This window comes from Mustela putorius, unplaced genomic scaffold (genome assembly GCF_011764305.1).
Source record: "Mustela putorius furo isolate JIRA1106 unplaced genomic scaffold, ASM1176430v1.1 tig00004007_pilon_pilon_pilon, whole genome shotgun sequence".
NCBI lineage: Eukaryota > Metazoa > Chordata > Mammalia > Carnivora > Mustelidae > Mustela > Mustela putorius.
The window spans coordinates 8,443,208-8,459,419 of NW_025422145.1; the positions used below are offsets into that span (position 1 = coordinate 8,443,208).

A 16,212-nucleotide genomic window follows, 5' to 3' on the forward strand; every position below is an offset into this window, starting at 1 on the left:
CAAGCCCAAGAGTCTCCCATGGTGCTTCAGGGGCTTGGGGGTCAGGAATGCCAGAACAGCCCCTGGTGCCAAACCAGGCAAAGCCTTCCGTGTTCCTTAGAGGGGCACACCTCTGATGGTTCTCGTCCCGCCTGGTGAACTGCAGCCTGTCTGCGGCCACGAGGTACCGAAGTGGAGAGAAAGCACGTTGAGATTAGTATGGCACCTTGACCTTGGGTAGCCGCTTCCTGGCGTTCTGTAAAAGTGCCAGCCAGTAAGATGCATGGCAGCCTGGGGAGGGCTGCCCTTCACGGGAGCTGAGAAGCGCCCACGCAGACGCTGCTGGGCTTGTCAGGGCTCATCAGCAGCCAGTGTCACCTGTAAATGAAGAGTCACCATCTCAGTCAAAGGTGCAGTTCTAAAGTGTGACTTTTTCCCCCCTCCCCAAGATCTTATTTACTTATTTGAGAGAGAAGCAGGCTCCCCGCTGAGCAGGAAGGCCGCTGGGGGTCTCAGCCCTGGACCCTGGGATCATGACCTGAGCAGAAGGCAGATGCTTAACCCACTGAGCCACCCAGGCGCCCCTAAAGTGGGACTGGTAATTGAGAGAGGCACTCTATCCATACTCCACTTTCTATTGGAGGAAACCTTAATTCCCTAAATTGGCCTTCAGGTCTTGTTGAGTAAATGTAAAACGATTTTTACGATTCATGTGGAGAAGAATACCAGTTTCTTTCTCTTTAAGTTAATCCCCCTTCAGGAGTCCAGGCTGGTATTTTCACAGAAATGGAGAACTGGTGAAGTTAACATTTATTTTGGGGCTCACTTCTTAGCAGTCTTGTCTCTCAAACAGTGCTGGGCTATGGCGGGCATGGCTGTGGCCCTCTCTCCGGGTGCCCCGTGGACCCTGTGCACCCACAAGCACCTCGCGCCCCCCCACCTCCTCTGCAGACCGGGCCCAAGTCAGCTCTTCCCTCTTCCTCCCGGCGCCCCTGCCTCTAGCAGGTGTCCCACGAGCAGGGGCCTGTCCACCCACCGAGGGTGACTTGGGAATTGCCAGAGTAGAGTAGACCTTTCTTACAGGCCGAACTCTGGAATTGAGGAGGGCAGGCAGGTGCGTGTCGTTAGCCCTCAGGGTTTGGATTTCACTCACACATGAGCTTGTGTCACCGCACTGTTGTGGGTTATCAGTGCTTGGGAAGGACGCTCTCGCTTCCCGCAGTCAGGGTTAGCGGTTAGCTTGCGGGTTCCCGCAGGTGTTGGTTGTCCCACGCGGGGTCCCACGGCCGCCGGCCGTCGGTGCTGTTTGACAATGCCCGAGCCCTGTGATTGACACGGCCTTTTCTTGCAGACACGAGTTGGCGCTCCGAGGCGACCTTTCAGTTCACTGTCGAGCGCTTCAGCAGACTGAGTGAGTCGGTCCTTAGCCCTCCGTGTTTTGTGCGAAATCTGCCATGGAAGATTATGGTGATGCCACGCTTTTATCCAGACAGACCACACCAAAAAAGCGTAGGATTCTTTCTCCAGTGCAATGCTGAATCTGATTCCACGTAAGACAGTTTAAATGATGCGATTACAAACCCACAAATAGTTACGCTATGCGGTTGGAGGCCCGATCTGATCGGCCTCTTTGAACTTAACGGTATTGAGTTTCCTTGCTGCCTCTACATAGCCCTTTGATTTTACATTCGATGAAATACATTCCCCTCCTTAAAACTCACTGGTAGGTATTCTGTCCAAATTAGAAAAGGTGTCTGTTTTTCTTGCAAATGAGAAAGTGAGGTTCATGTGTTAGGATCTTCCAGCCCACGGAACCTGGAATCGGGCCCCTGTGCACGGGCTCACTACTGAATTCTGGGCTTTGGTAGGTTATCAGTCACTGCCCGAAGGGAAAACTGTAGTCCAGGAAAATCCTCCGGTCCCGTGGCCTCCCCATCGTTGTGTTAACCAGTTCCTGTGTGTTGATTCAGAAAGATCGAATTAAAATACTCTTGGAGGGTATTACAACATGGGCCTCTTAAGCTTATTTTAGGAATATTGTTTTGTTCCTGTCATTTTTAAAAAGAAGTGTGTAATGAAATGTCTTCAAATTGAGAAAAGTCTTCATGGTCCCAGTATTCAGATGAAACTAAAGATTAAGGCTTCACATTTTCTCCCCCTGATTCCTTCTCAAAAGGAGAAGGAATTAAAAACTGTCACCGCTCAGCATTTCTCAGAAGCTTAGTTGACATTGTTTGAAGGGGTCCCCGGATCACTAGGTCACCATGTCCTTCTCGTTCCCTATTGAGGAGCCCATGAGAAGGCTGCTTCCTTGGACCATGATTGTGTGGTCACCCCCAGGCGGTGGCCCTTTGGAGCTCTCATTGAAGGCTGTTACCCAAAGGGCACTGGCCCTCCCTGTTCTGTCCAGGCCCCAGGGAATGCAGTCGTTTCCTTGGGCTCTTGGCTGGGATGGGTAAGAAGTGTGAAGCCAGGTGTGTGCTGCAGCCAGGACCTGTGTGTAGGTTAAATTTTTTCTTCCCGTGTTCCCATTATGATCTGTTTCTGGTGAGTATTTGGGCTGCACATTAGTCTAACAAACAACTTCATGCTGACAGTCATTGGGGAAATAGCGAGCGGGCTGTGTCCAGCGTGGCCGGCCCAGCCAGCATAGTGCCGGTACTGACGCTGCGCTCAGGTCTCTAGCTCCAAGCCCTTAGTGGACCTTTCAAGGGCTGTAGCCTTTCGGTTTTTAGACATTGATCCAGAGGCCCTTTTGTGATCTCTGGCCACCTTGATGGCAGCACGGGCTCTTAGGCTGTGCCGGGATTCGGTGGCTCTGCTTGGAGTCCCCCAGGAGCGGCCAGAGCAGCTCTGCCCGTGAGCTGCTGTGGCCAGGGGGGAGCTCCTGGAGGGCACGACTCTCATCTTCTCTCGTTCTGTTGTGTCACTAATACCCGGAGTAGATACTAAAAACTACCATGTGACTAGAAAACCAGCCTCTCATAGAATCTGAAGACCAGTATCGAAAATTCAGAAACTTTTCTGTTTTACTGGTAGCAATTTAAAAACAAACAAACAAACAAACAAAAAAACCTGACCTAAAACTTCGTAAAGAAATTACAACCACGGGTCGGATCACTACAGGTGGCCTAGGAGCACCCCCAAACTCTTTTAGCTTTGTTCACCATTAGAAGTAAATACATCGCTCTCCCAGCTCCTCCCACCCCTCCCAAAAAATAAAAGAGGAAAAAGGAAAACTAATGTGGGAAGTTCTGTGTACTGTGTTATTGAAGTGAGCAGATGTCAGTTGAATCGGTCAACTGAGGCTTAGGTTTTCCTTGAACAGGTCGTGGTCCTGCCACGCGCAAGCCGTGCTGAAGATCATCAATTACAGAGACGACGAGAAGTCGTTCAGCCGCCGCATTAGCCACCTGTTCTTCCACAAGGAGAACGATTGGGGGTTTTCCAACTTCATGGCCTGGAGCGTAAGTAACCGACTGTTTACACGGAGTAATCTGAGCCTTATTCCTTCCCGAGTTCCTTCACTCCTCAGAGCCTTGCGTCTTCTAGCATCAAAATGTGTGCTTCCTAAGTGGGGCAGGTGTCCGGAACTGTGTGTCCTCCAGTTTGCTGGCTGAGGTTTTTAAGCAGCCGACAGGGCAGTTTTGGGGAGTGGGGGGCCGTACCCAAGTCGGGCATGATTTCAGGGAACCTCCTCAGTTCTCAGGCCCAGGTGTTTCGGCTGCTCTTGGGAGAGGTGGAACCCAGGAGCGCGTCGTCAGGAGTGTCCTGCTCGGCCCTCCAGCACTGGATCCCCGAAACCTCTCCGAACCCTTGCTCTGGGGACCGAGTGCTGGTGCCTCAGGCCATGCCCTGGATCAGCCCCCAGTGCCTCCCGGATGCTTCCTGGAGGAATCTAGCCCTTGCTGATCTTGTTCAGAGGACATTAGTTAAAGCAGATCAAAACACTGCAAAATCAGAAGCACCATGTGGGGGTTGGAAAAAGTAGTGTTTTCCTCTAACACGTCGAGGGCACTGGGGTAATTGTTTAGAACAAAGCGAGCATTCGTGTGTTCTTATGCAAGTTGGATATTCTTATTTTTTATAGGAAGTGACTGATCCTGAGAAGGGATTTATAGATGATGACAAAGTTACTTTTGAAGTCTTTGTACAGGCGGATGCTCCCCATGGAGTTGCGTAAGTTTTTCTTTAATTGGGTGCTCTTAAGAAACACCTTTTGTGCTGTGATGAGAGAAGCACTAGCATGTGAGCAGAGATGCACATACTTAACAGATACGCACCCTCTGCGTTTGCCCACACAGTCGGGGGGGTGTGCGGCTCTGCACGCCAGCCTCACGTTCACTCCTTTGCTTGGCCTGTTTTCTGGAGCGGTTTCTGTAGGCTGGACACTGCTGTGCACTAGGAAGGTGATGGTGGTTGGCAAGACAGCTGTGCATTTCTGTCCTCAAATATCCAGGCTGGTGGGGCAGTTCATAAATCCTGCAGAGGAAATGCCCAGATTTTACTCTGAAGAGGACAGGAATGGGAAGGTCTGGGAGCGGCGAGTCTGAGTCAGGAAGCAGGGGCGGAATGGGTGGGTTGAATGAAGATGGTGAGGAAGGTGGACCCCAGCGCGGAGGACCGGCAGGAGATGGGATGATTGCTCAGTGGTGGGAGGTCTGTGCATGAGGCAGTGTTTGGCCTTACCGGAGGCATGGAGGGGTGTGGGGCTACTTGGCAAGGAGGGCAGGAGGCTGGGGCAGGGAGAGCAGCAGGAGCCAGGAGAGCAGCAGGGAAGGCTGGGGTTGGGCGGTGCATCCTGCAGGTGTGGAGGTTGAGCGGGAAGCTGGACTGCGGCTGTGGGGCCCTGCTGCCTTGTCCAGGTCCCAGGGTGAGGCGGCGAGTGCAGTCTGGGAAGACGCTGAGCGGCAGGCATCCGTTTTCTTGCTCCCCTTATTTTATCTCCATGTGACCCTGCTCTGGCAAGAGCGCGGGTGTGGGTTGACCCAGATGGCTGGGGGCTGGGAACTGTGGGGCAGCCGAGGAGGAGCCGTCACTTAGTCCGGGTCCCGGCTACAGTGGCCTGGGGCATGTGCAGGAAGAATCCAGCTTTTCCTGAGCCGTTTCAGAGCTCAGGTTAGATCCAGACATCAGGACTGGAAGCACAAACAAGAAGATTAAATTTCTGTGGGTTTTTACGCCACCCCCCCATTTTGAAAATCTTCCCCAATGTTTATGATGATACTTTTCTGGACTAAAAAAGTGAATTGGGGTTTTCCAGCCTTACCAATCACAGCAGATTTCTTGCTTTAGTCTTATCAAATCAGCCATTATTGCTTAATTTTTGATTGTAGTTTTTAAAATAACCATCTATAATTTAGGGTTCTTGCATTTTCTTGCCAATTTTTAAAAATTCTCCATGGATGCATTCACACACATGGACACTCACACCCACTCACACATACACACTTGAGCCAGGGCCCTTTGGGACACCTGAGTGTAGCAGCAAGGTCATAGGCTAACCCCTGGAATCACAGAGTACTACGGACCCCGGCCTCGGCCAGCTATAAACATCTCCTCTAGGGTGGGTCAAGCTTGGTGGCGGTCATGTTTGTTCATGGCTTTGCATTATATACAGAGGGTGCTGGGGAAGGGGTTGGTGTCAACAGGCATTCTCTCTAGCTTCCTGTGACCATGGGGGCAGTGTGCAGCATGGGCTGCTAACTCTGAGAAAATATACCTTTTCTCCTCGGCAACCACCACTGTAGACTAGGGAGAAAGAGAACTGGGAGTTGAGAAGCCCGAACTAGAATTTGCCCCAGTGTACATGCTTGTCTTTGCTTCTCTGTATAACTGCAAAGAGAGGGGTTCAGACTGTGCATTTCTTGCTGACTCCATATGTGACCTAGTATGTATGCCGTGGACCCACACGGGCCAGTCGCATAGGATTCACGGTTGTGTGTGAGTGGTGTGTTGGACAAAGGAGACAGGGCTGCCGTCAGCGGCCTTAAGCTGCTTCTCCAGTGCTGGGTTCGTGCACTTGGGAGAACAGAGCCCGTGACCATGCTAAGAACTCCTGGTCCCGGTGCCCTCGGTGCCTGGGGGCCTGGCGGTGAGTTTCTCCCTCGGAGGGGTGCGTTGGCTGTTGTTCTCGTGTCAGGATGGTGGGCAGGAGGTGACGGTGCACGGCAGCGCGGGGGCTCGTCGGCGTCTCGCCGAATCGCTCCACACACACTGCAGAAGCGAGGAGGTGTCCTGTGCAGTTTTTCCCTCAACCTCCAACTGATCTTGTAGGTGGGATTCAAAGAAGCACACGGGCTATGTCGGTTTAAAGAATCAGGGAGCGACTTGTTACATGAACAGCCTGCTGCAGACTTTATTTTTCACAAATCAACTACGAAAGGTAAATGGATGGTATTTCTCCCCCTCAACCTTCCACCCACCCTGTTGCTCAAGTCCTAAGGGACCAGCAAAGTCCTGTCACCCGACTTTGCCGTGTCCCACCCAGTACCACAGTGCTGTCTCCAGAGAGGGCCCTCTTTTATGCGAATGCGTATCTTTATTCCTCAGCGTGTGGACACTTGCGAAGCTAACTTGGTTGATAAAAGTTGGCTAGCTAACAGACCTAACTTCATGGGGCTCTGTAGCCCGGTGATACAGTTTGTTGGTTTTTAATACGAAAGCCGTTAGCGGCAACATCTGAAAGTTTTATATCAAAACTGAATGGACAAAGCCACTGGCCGTGAAGTCTGATTTTCACTTACAGGTAAAACTTAGGCTCGTGAGAATACTAATAAAAACCACAGACATGCCTTGGCTCTAATGGAGGATAGCTAGTCGGCTGTCCCTTTGGAATGCTGTGTGAACAGCACAGAGTGTTGCAGGCAACATGGGCTCCTGGTTGTGGGGGGAGCCGCTGGCTGGTCTGCTGGATGTTCCTGCTCCAGCGGCACTGTCGGTCGCTGCCCCGATAGGACGGTGTCATGGGGACAGGCGGATGTGGGTCATTGCAATGGCACTTAGGTCTTACCACCGCTTCTGTTCACAAGTAACATTAAGCTAAAAAGTGTGGCTTTAAGAGGTAGGAAATAAAAGTGGTTCTCTTTGGATGGTGAGCCGTGGGTAATTTTTTAAATTCATTTTTTAACTTTCTTGTGTTTTTTATACTGCCTCTAAAGACTTTCATGATTATTGTTTTTAAAAAACGTTCTGACCTGTTTGGGGGGATAGTTAGAAGCCCTATCCACTACCTTAAGCCGTGGTGATATTAGAGATGATGCTTTCACATAAAATTCCATTTTTATTTCTTAATCAATCATTTTAGGCTGTGTACATGATGCCAACAGAGGGTGATGATTCCTCCAAAAGCGTCCCCTTAGCGTTACAAAGAGTGTTCTACGAATTACAGCACAGCGATAAGCCTGTAGGAACAAAAAAGCTAACAAAGTCCTTCGGGTATGTATCAGAAATCTGCCTTTCCTTTTTCCTTCTCCAAGGAAGAGTCATGAGTGCGTCGTAGGAGGATGGAGAGCCGGGTGTAGGCATTTAAGTACGCCTGAGTATTTTTATCGCCGTACTTGATTTGTCCTTTTTGGACATAAAGGCTCTGTTTTAGAATTTTGCTTGAGGCCTAATTTACCACATGATGATGTCCCCTCACACACAGCAAGATGTTCAGAGGAGGACAAAGCAGTGGTGTCCTGCTAGAATCCGGGTTGTCTTTAAACCAGGGCCCCCCAAAGTAACCTCAAGAAATGAATTTCAGAATAATGGCTGATTATGCAGTTTACTTTTTAAAGTCTGAGTTGCTTAATATGCACTTATTTGAAATGTGAAGGATTAAATATAAATGTTCCTTCTCTCTTTCCAAGGTGGGAAACCTTAGATAGCTTCATGCAGCACGACGTTCAAGAGCTGTGTCGAGTGGTAAGTTCTGCGCCGAAATCGTACACTCCTTAACACTGACCGCGGCCGAGCACTGTCAGACGCAGTGGCCCAGCTCAGACCTGCTCCATGCCACACGCGCCCGTCCTCGAGCGGGGCAGAACCAGGCCAGGAAGGAGAGGCAGCATCTGTCTCATTTACGAGCCAGAAAAAATGAGCAGAATTGCTGTTGGAGAGGGCAGTGTGAGGGGAAACTTGGACTAACAGAGCAGGAGGTAGTATGGTTTGATTTTGTTAAACTGGTACGTCTGCCCCAGTTTCTAATCCGAGAAACCGCAGACTGGCCTAAGGAGCTGTCCCGACCCCCTGCTTCGCTGTTAGAACCGGGACTTCTGTCGTCTCTCCAGGGTGTCCAGACTGCCCCTCCGCACAGAGGTTCTAACTGGGGCAGCCCTCTGTGCGGGTGATTCTCCCCAAAACCATCTTTAGTCAATAGCAGATTCCTGTCCTTCCAGTTGTGGTCAGAGATGCACATGGAGACACACACACACACACACACACACACACACACACACAACATGAAATGGTTATTCAAGGTGATTGGCTGGGCAAGGTGTGTTTTCTTTTTTGCAGCACTAGCTGGATTGAATCCAGTTCATTAAATATCCATGGACAAACCAGTCAATCCTGTTGACAGGCTCAACCTCATTAATCTCTTGGTGTGGACCAATACGAGTTAAGTTTAGTGCTCAATTTACATGCTTTTCCACAGAGGTAAAATGAATATAAAAAATGCTTCTAAAGGCACTACAGATTACTAATTCATTCCAAAGGCTGTACTGAGGTTAATCTCAACTGTTGCATGTAGATATTTTTGTAAATATCCAACCAGAGAAGAAGACTTTGTATGTTTTCATAATTGCATGCTAAAGGTCATAATATTTATAGTCTAGAACTCCTTTGACCGTTGAAATTTCCTAGTCAAGTTTCAAATTACTGTAAATTGAGCATAACATTTTCTTAAAGTCACAACTTTCTCTTCCAGTTGCTTGATAATGTGGAGAATAAGATGAAAGGCACGTGTGTGGAAGGCACCATACCTAAATTATTCAGAGGCAAAATGGTGGTATGTGGTTACCAGCTTTCAATAATGATCTTAAGTGATTTAAGAATGTGAGTATTTTGACAATTAATACTTAAGCCATCTTGTTTTCCTTATTTTTAGTCCTACATCCAGTGTAAAGAAGTAGACTACCGATCTGATAGAAGAGAAGATTATTATGATATCCAGCTAAGTATAAAAGGAAAGAAAAACAGTTAAGTCCTGTGTACATTTTGGCATGACCTTTTGCTCATTTCTCTTTTTTGCTTTTTTTTTTTTCCAAGATTTTATTTATTTACTTGACAGATAGAGATCACAAGTAGACAGAGAGGCAGGCAGAGAGAGAGAGGAGAAAGCAGGCTCCCTGCAGAGCAGAGAGCCCGATGTGGGGCTCGATCCCAGGACCCTGGGATCATGACCTGAGCTGAAGGCAGAGGCTTTAACCCACTGAGCCACCCAAGTGCCCCTCTTTTTTGCTTTAATGCTTCATTTACCCGAGTGGTTTTTCGTTGAAATGCTGCTCAGAGAAGGTAGCCCGAGTGACGAGTGTGCAGCTCACTGAGCACACGCGGGTTCGGTCCCCCACCTGGCTCAGGGTGCATGGCGTGGCTGCCTAGATGCAGGTGCGTCCCCACCCCGACCTCCCCTTCTCAAAAGAAACCACTGTTGGGGCTTTTAACTTCTCTTCCTAGGTTACATTTGCATACTTGAAATATTTCCAGAGGGGATTGTGTGGGTTACAGCCTCTGCTCCGCACTTCCCTGCATTATCCGCAGGGAGCGATAGTGGGTTCGTTTTCACCGCTTGATGGCGGTCCACGTGGAGGGTGCATCATAGGCATGTCGAAACCATCCTCTCCTTGATGTGGGGTCTTCAGCGTGGGGCTCTTGTGCTACGGCTCCTTGGCTGTTCTGTGCCCGGTCCTGATGCACGTGTTTGTGTTCATGGTGAGCGGAGTTGTTGGCTCCGTAGCGGAAGCCAGTTTCTCAGTTTCTCAGTTCTAGTCCCTCCAGTGCTGTGTGGGAGCAGCCACTGCTCCCCAGCCACAGTGGACTGTCGGCTCTCAGACCAAACATTCTGATGGGAGTAGGGTGCCCTTTCAGTTTTAGTACACATGTCCCTGAAGGTCAACGACATTGTCGCCTTTCCAAATGTTTACTGGCCATTTGGATATCTTCTTGAACATCAGGGACGTATTCAGTAGTGACTTAATGTCGTCGTTGAGCAATTCTATCACCTGAGATTTATGGGTCTGTGTGGATTTACTTGTCATCCCGGGCTCTGTTTCCCAGCTTGTTTGCATGTCTGGGCATCTTACGGATGCCTGCCGTGGTGGTTTGTGTCGCTGGGTGTTGGGGAGGGAGTCCTTAACCTTTTGCTCCTGCGCGTGTTGAAGTGACTTGCACGTAGTGTGGTTCTTCGGAGGCTCACTCTGCGTTCCGTCAGGCAGGAACCCAGTAGTGTTCAGTCAGGGCTGCTTGGGCCCACGGCTGAGACAGCACCGTTCTGAGTCTTCCGAGTGAGGGGCTCGTCACTGTGGCTGGGGGGAGCAGAGACCATTCTCAGGCCGGCGTGAGCTCTGGGGCCTGCCCCCCAGCCCCCATCTTTTGGGCGGTTTTTTCCCCCAGCCCCAGATGGTATCTGCCCTCTGTCGGGGTTGCTGGGCCCTGTGTGGGTTTTTCTTCTGCACATGAACTGGGACGGGGACAGGCTCTTTCCAGATCCCAGTCCTGGACTGCCTGTTGTCCAGGGTGTGAGTTCGTGCAGCACAGGAGAGCGAGGCCCGTGCGTGTCAGTCTGGCTGGAGCAGCACAGAAGGGCTTCTGCGTGTGCTTGCCTGGCGGCGGCGTTGAATTGCTCCCCTGCATGGGGCTCTCCTCTGTTGCTAAACGGCATTTCAGAATTTTGAGTGAAATCAGCCTGTTGTTCTCTGCTTTTTGTGTTAAGAACACCTGCCCTGACACCCAACTGTTCTCTTATCTGTTACTGTTTTATCTTTTCTGTTTATCTGTAATCCACCGAGAATGGTTTTCTGCCCATGGGATGTCAGCCTTGCCCCTCCGCATGCGGGTCTCTAGTGAACCTGTCACGTACTCCCCATGCTCTGCACCTCTGTCAGCAGTTGGATGTTCTGTCCGTGTGGATTTGCTTTTAAATGCTGTCTTCTGTCCACTGGTTGTCCTTGGCGAATTCTCCATCTTCCCCATGCCCCCTAGCTTTGTTGTGGTTTAATTGACAGAATTGTAAGCTGTTCAGAGGGAGTCTTGTGATTTCCCCTGGACACCCTGTGAGAGGAGCACTCCGTCCCGGTGAACACACCTGTCCCTGCACAGGGTCCTCTGTGTGCGAGGCCGGGCATTTGAGTTCTGCCCTCATAGCAACGGGAGGTTCTCGGCTCAGTCCCTGTGTTAGATGCTAGGTCCTTGCCCTGATTCATCTTACTCATGTCCCAGCCTGTCCTTCCCGTCCCTACGGTCGGGAGCTTTATGATAAGTGTTTGGGTCAGAACCATGTCTGTTTTTAGAGGTTCCAGACTTCTGCAGAGCCGTGGTGGGGGTGGTCGCGGCAGGCGTGGCGGGTCTCGGGCAGGGGTGGGGAGCTGCTGCCCGCGGCTGTCACTCCGTGGGCTCTCCTCCCCTGCCTGCCGGAGGGACGGCTGTGTTACCATCAAGGCTCCAGTGAACTTGTTGGCTGACTTTCCTTCTCTTTCCCTCTTTCAAGTATTTGAATCATTTGTGGATTACGTGGCTGTGGAACAACTAGACGGTGACAATAAATACGACGCCGGGGAGCACGGCTTGCAGGTAACATGGGAACCGTGGGCCACCTTCCCCGTCACTGTGTTTTCCCGTCCTTTGCTTCAGTTGTGGATGAAACAGGCATTTATACCTTTTCATCCACTGTTTGTGGTTAGAACTCGGGGTTAGAGCTCAGGGTTTACTCCTTCGTGTAGACACTGTATTCTGGGGCCTCCGATCGTGCCGCTGGTGGGGCTGAGCTGCGGGCGGGAGGCTGACATGCAGCTTCTCGGGTAGAGCTGTCCCCCAGCACGCGGGAGACCCCGTGCTGCCGTCGGGAGGCGTCTGTGACTCTGCGCCTCTCCTCACTGGTTTCCACCGGGAGCTTTTCTTCCTCTTCTAGTTCTGACTCTCTTGCATGTCTGGTTCATGGTGGTTCGCACTTGGGCATGTGTGTGTGTGATAGAGTGCGTTTTCTCAAGGAACGGGACCTGTAGAACGAGGAGTGCATTTTCTTTTGCTTGTTCTGTGAATATGTGGTGTCCCTGCTTGGTTCCCACAAAGCCCCACAGGCACTGTCAGCTGCTGGCAGAGCAGCGAACTTTGTGCACAAGGGACTGGTCCGCCCGTGCTCTGGTGGAGAGACACGGGCTGTGGCCTGTCCCGGCTGCCGTCAGGCGGTGTGAGAGGGTCAGCAGCGTCCTCACGGATGCAGCCGACGCATGGACTCCGCAATTCACGATTCCCCACACCGTCCCGCGTGTCCCGAGCTGGCCCGCTTGGAACGGTGTCCCCGCTTTGCGGGGCGTCACGGGTCAGGGTGCTGCGTTGTGTGCGGCTCAGAAAGTCACTTGGCAAACACGTGGCTAAGATGTGTTCAGGAAACACTTCAGCAACTCACAAGAGTTGTCCTGCCACACCGGGTAGTTTGAGGTCCGGGTAAGCAGTACTTGAGAATCATGACCTCGGTGGACTGTGGCAGAGAAATGGTTCTTCTGTTGTTCTTCTAAGCTGCATGGAAACCATGCCGTGCCTTTGTGTGGCAGGTTCCTCCGGTTTTCGTTTTTCTTTGCAGAGGTACTTTGTCCTCTTGAGCACATTCAGGAGACATCAGGGCGCCTTGCCTGTGGCTTGTCACAGGCCCTGCTCTGGCTGGACGGGAGGTGTGGGCCTGGAAGGGAGGTGTGACTGGGAAGCTGGGCCAGGATGAGAGCCTGGGGCTCTGGCAGTAGTAGGGTTGGGCAGAGGCTTATTTTCATGAGGAAACGCGTGTCGGCTGAGGAGGGGCCCGGGGTGTGGGAGCTGTGGAGTCGGGCCCCCCAGAGGAGGCCTTTTTGAGAAGCGGGGCACGTCCCGCTGCACGGGGGCTGCCTTGCTGGTGTGAGGGTCTCTCTGCTGCCGAGTGAGGACCGTCTCCAGAAGTGGGTTGGACTGTAAGTGCCGAGCATGTATGCTGTGTCATGTGCTCCGAAGTGACCGTGCCCAGAGTTGAGGGGCGGGAAGCCGCTGACCAGTGTCCTCGTGCCCGGGACCGTGCGCGGCCGCCCTCGCTCCAGCCAGGGTCCGTGAGCGCGCCTGCTCTCGCGTCGCCGCAGCCCCAGCTTCTGCTTTTCTAGCGCACGATTTTCTGTGTGTTCCCCGCTTCCCGCGGGATTTAATGACCGTGTAACACGGCAGCTAGTGATGAAGCCCTAATTTACTTAGCTGCTACCCCGTTGTTGGGCATCAGAATATAATCCAGAGTAAATCGCTCACACGCAAGCTACTTCAGCAAACCCGAGAAAGATCTAAGCTCAACAGTGGACTTTAGTTTTTGGTTGAAGCATCATTGACGTGCAGCATCGGTTGCTCCGGGAGGGCCACGCCGGGATGTGCTGTTCACGTGCTCTGACCCTGGCGCGCCTGTATCTGGGACCTGTGCTGTAACCAGAAGTTTGGATCTCTTGACCCCTCACCTCTAGTGCCTCTTCCCATTCCTATCCCCTGCCCTCAGACAACCACCAGTTCTCTGTTTGAGCTTGGTTCTTCTGTGTGTGTGTGTGTGTGTGTGTGTGTGTGTAAGATTTTATTTATCTGAGGGAGAGAGGGGTGTGGAGAACGCGCGAGCTGGGGGAGAGGGAGAGGGTCTCAAGCAGACTCCCCTGAGCGCAGAGCCCAACATGGGGCTCGATATCACAACTCTGGGATCATGACCGGAGTGAAATCAAGAGTCGACACCTAACCAACTGAGCCACCTGTGAGCCTGTTTCTTAAACGGCATTTTAAACGCACCGTAGCTGGACACCTGAAGCCCTTCCTCTCCCACCGAATCTCGCTGACCGCTGTTACTGTCCTTGCTTCAAGGACTACGTAGGGCTGAACTAAACTTGCATTTCTTTTTCGATGTTCAGGAAGCAGAGAAAGGTGTGAAATTCCTAACTTTGCCACCAGTGTTGCATCTACAGCTGATGAGATTTATGTATGACCCTCAGACGGACCAAAATATCAAGATCAATGATAGGTAATCTATAGTGGGGTGTGAAAGTTAAGATGGAATCATTGCCTGACTTCGGGGGTCAGTCTCAGTGTTTTGTTTGGTCTTTTTATATTTTCAGTCCATCTCTGATGTGTTTAGGTCTCTCTCCTGCCTCAGTGTCCCAAGAACAATGGTTTTAAAGGGAATATTTCTCTTAAGGGATTTCAGGGGCTGCTGCTTCATTACATGCTCTCAGGGATCCCCATCTCCCTCCGCACTATGGCAGATGAGGTCCCTGAGGGAAGGGGACTTTCTGCTCCGCCTGTTCTGCATTCACCAGAATGTCACTGTTACCTCAGGAGTGGAATTTGATGTTGTATTCGTTTAAATAGGATTCTCCCAACATTTTGTAACTGCCCAGTTAGTATTCTAGAATGTGCTGGAATTTTCAGGAAGATGATGAAGGTGTATGTGTGTGCCTTATTGCAGGTGTTTTCCCCATTCTTACAATGCCAGTTAAAAAGAATGATAGTAAATACTTTATCTGGTTTACAATACGGAAGTTTTGTCCTGGTTTGTTTGGGCACAGGGTAGAGGTTGGTTAGTCACTCATCAAACTGGAGAGAGAACTGACCCAGTCAGGTTATTTGCCACCAGCCTGCTCTTTGCTCTTTCATTTTTGCCCATCGCTGTGGAGTCTCTAAGAAGCCGTCTCCACCAGACCTCACAGACTGGCAGCCTGCAGACTACAGCCAGCCTGCTGGTGTGTTTCTTTGGGCCCTCACCTTGTTTTTGGTTGTTTTTATTGGCATTAGTTGCCAGCATGAAAAAAAGAAAGCATGAGATTTCGCATAAAAGCCCAGATTTTTGGCGTCCTTTAGGAATTCTGAACATTTGGCAGAGCAGCCAGGATTGGGCGACACTGGGCTGGGGTGGCCGTCCCTTCAGGCTCCGTGTGCTGCGTCTCCTCCGAGTCCTTGCCAACCCGCCTCTCAGGGCACTTCTCCTGATTAACTTTGACCATGTTGTTAGAATGTTTACGGACCCGTCATTTAAAGACAGGTCCAGTTCAGTATGTGAACTAGAAATCACGGGGCACAGGGATCCTTTCTTCCATGTCTTACTGTTGGGATCTGATGTCCCATGTTTCTCAAACTCACCGTGTATGCTCTGTGGTCTGCGAGCTGGGCAGTCAGAATTACTCATTACTAACACTGGAATTATTCGCATCCTAGAGAAGTCATGGTGTATGTTTATCACAAGACTGGCCATTGTGTAATATCTCCAATTTAAAATTCTGTCCGGCATCTCAGTGCGTTTAGAGGCATTTTCCTGCTACCTAGTTTCAAGTTTGTTCTGATGTCTGAGTAATTAACGTGTTCTGATGAATGGGAGATGCCTCAGAAGTAGTTCATGGGACCTCCCGAGTCCCACTGATGCTTCCCTTTCCAGATAAAAGATCAGCCAGTAAATTAGACCGTCTAGCAATAAATAAAAGCCTAAAGGTAAACTATTTCACGTGTGAATGAAACCTGGATTTCTTTAAAAATGTTTTTTGATAGGTTTGAATTCCCAGAACAGTTACCACTCGATGAATTTTTGCAAAAAACAGATCCTAAGGACCCTGCAAATTATATCCTTCATGCAGTCCTGGTTCACAGTGGAGATAATCATGGTGGACATTATGTGGTTTATCTGAACCCCAAAGGGGACGGCAAAGTAAGTGCTGGGCACGGGGTGGAGTTGGATGTGATGGTGTGTAGGGCGTTCACCCTGACCTTGAGCTGTGCCTTTGTCCCTGCCTATCGGGTGGCCTGGACAGCGAAGGATTCCACTGTGGGCTCTGGGGTGTCTGTGTGCCTTCGTGCATTAATCGCTGCTACTTCAGAGGTGAATAGTAAATCAGTGATTATACGTTGTGTGCCTCTCGTTATTAGTGTCGAGCTTGGCCCTTTATCCCTTCGTATGTCCAGTGAGGCATGCATTTGGCACTTAAGGATGCCAGCAGAGTCCTCCCCCCAGCCCGGGCCTGGGCAGGGGCCCCTGTCGATTGCAGTCCCTCTGGGTGCCTG

General features: G+C 50.8%; 1 protein-coding gene across 4 annotated transcripts in view; it reads left to right on the plus strand.

Annotated features, from left to right (window-relative positions):
* Nucleotides 1-16,212, plus strand: part of USP7 (ubiquitin specific peptidase 7) — a 63,461-nt gene that overhangs the window by 34,888 nt on the left and 12,361 nt on the right. For 3 of the 4 annotated variants that reach the window (XM_045072141.1, XM_004750399.3, XM_004750401.3), the window contains exons 3-13: nt 1,331-1,529; nt 3,308-3,446; nt 4,070-4,158; nt 6,256-6,364; nt 7,286-7,416; nt 7,833-7,887; nt 8,891-8,971; nt 9,071-9,161; nt 11,669-11,751; nt 14,076-14,185; nt 15,703-15,859. In XM_045072141.1, the coding sequence (XP_044928076.1) occupies nt 1,331-1,529; nt 3,308-3,446; nt 4,070-4,158; nt 6,256-6,364; nt 7,286-7,416; nt 7,833-7,887; nt 8,891-8,971; nt 9,071-9,161; nt 11,669-11,751; nt 14,076-14,185; nt 15,703-15,859 (1,244 nt within the window). The remainder of the gene's footprint in view (nt 1-1,330; nt 1,530-3,307; nt 3,447-4,069; nt 4,159-6,255; nt 6,365-7,285; nt 7,417-7,832; nt 7,888-8,890; nt 8,972-9,070; nt 9,162-11,668; nt 11,752-14,075; nt 14,186-15,702; nt 15,860-16,212) is intronic. The other variant, XM_013055166.2, reaches the window with a different exon arrangement.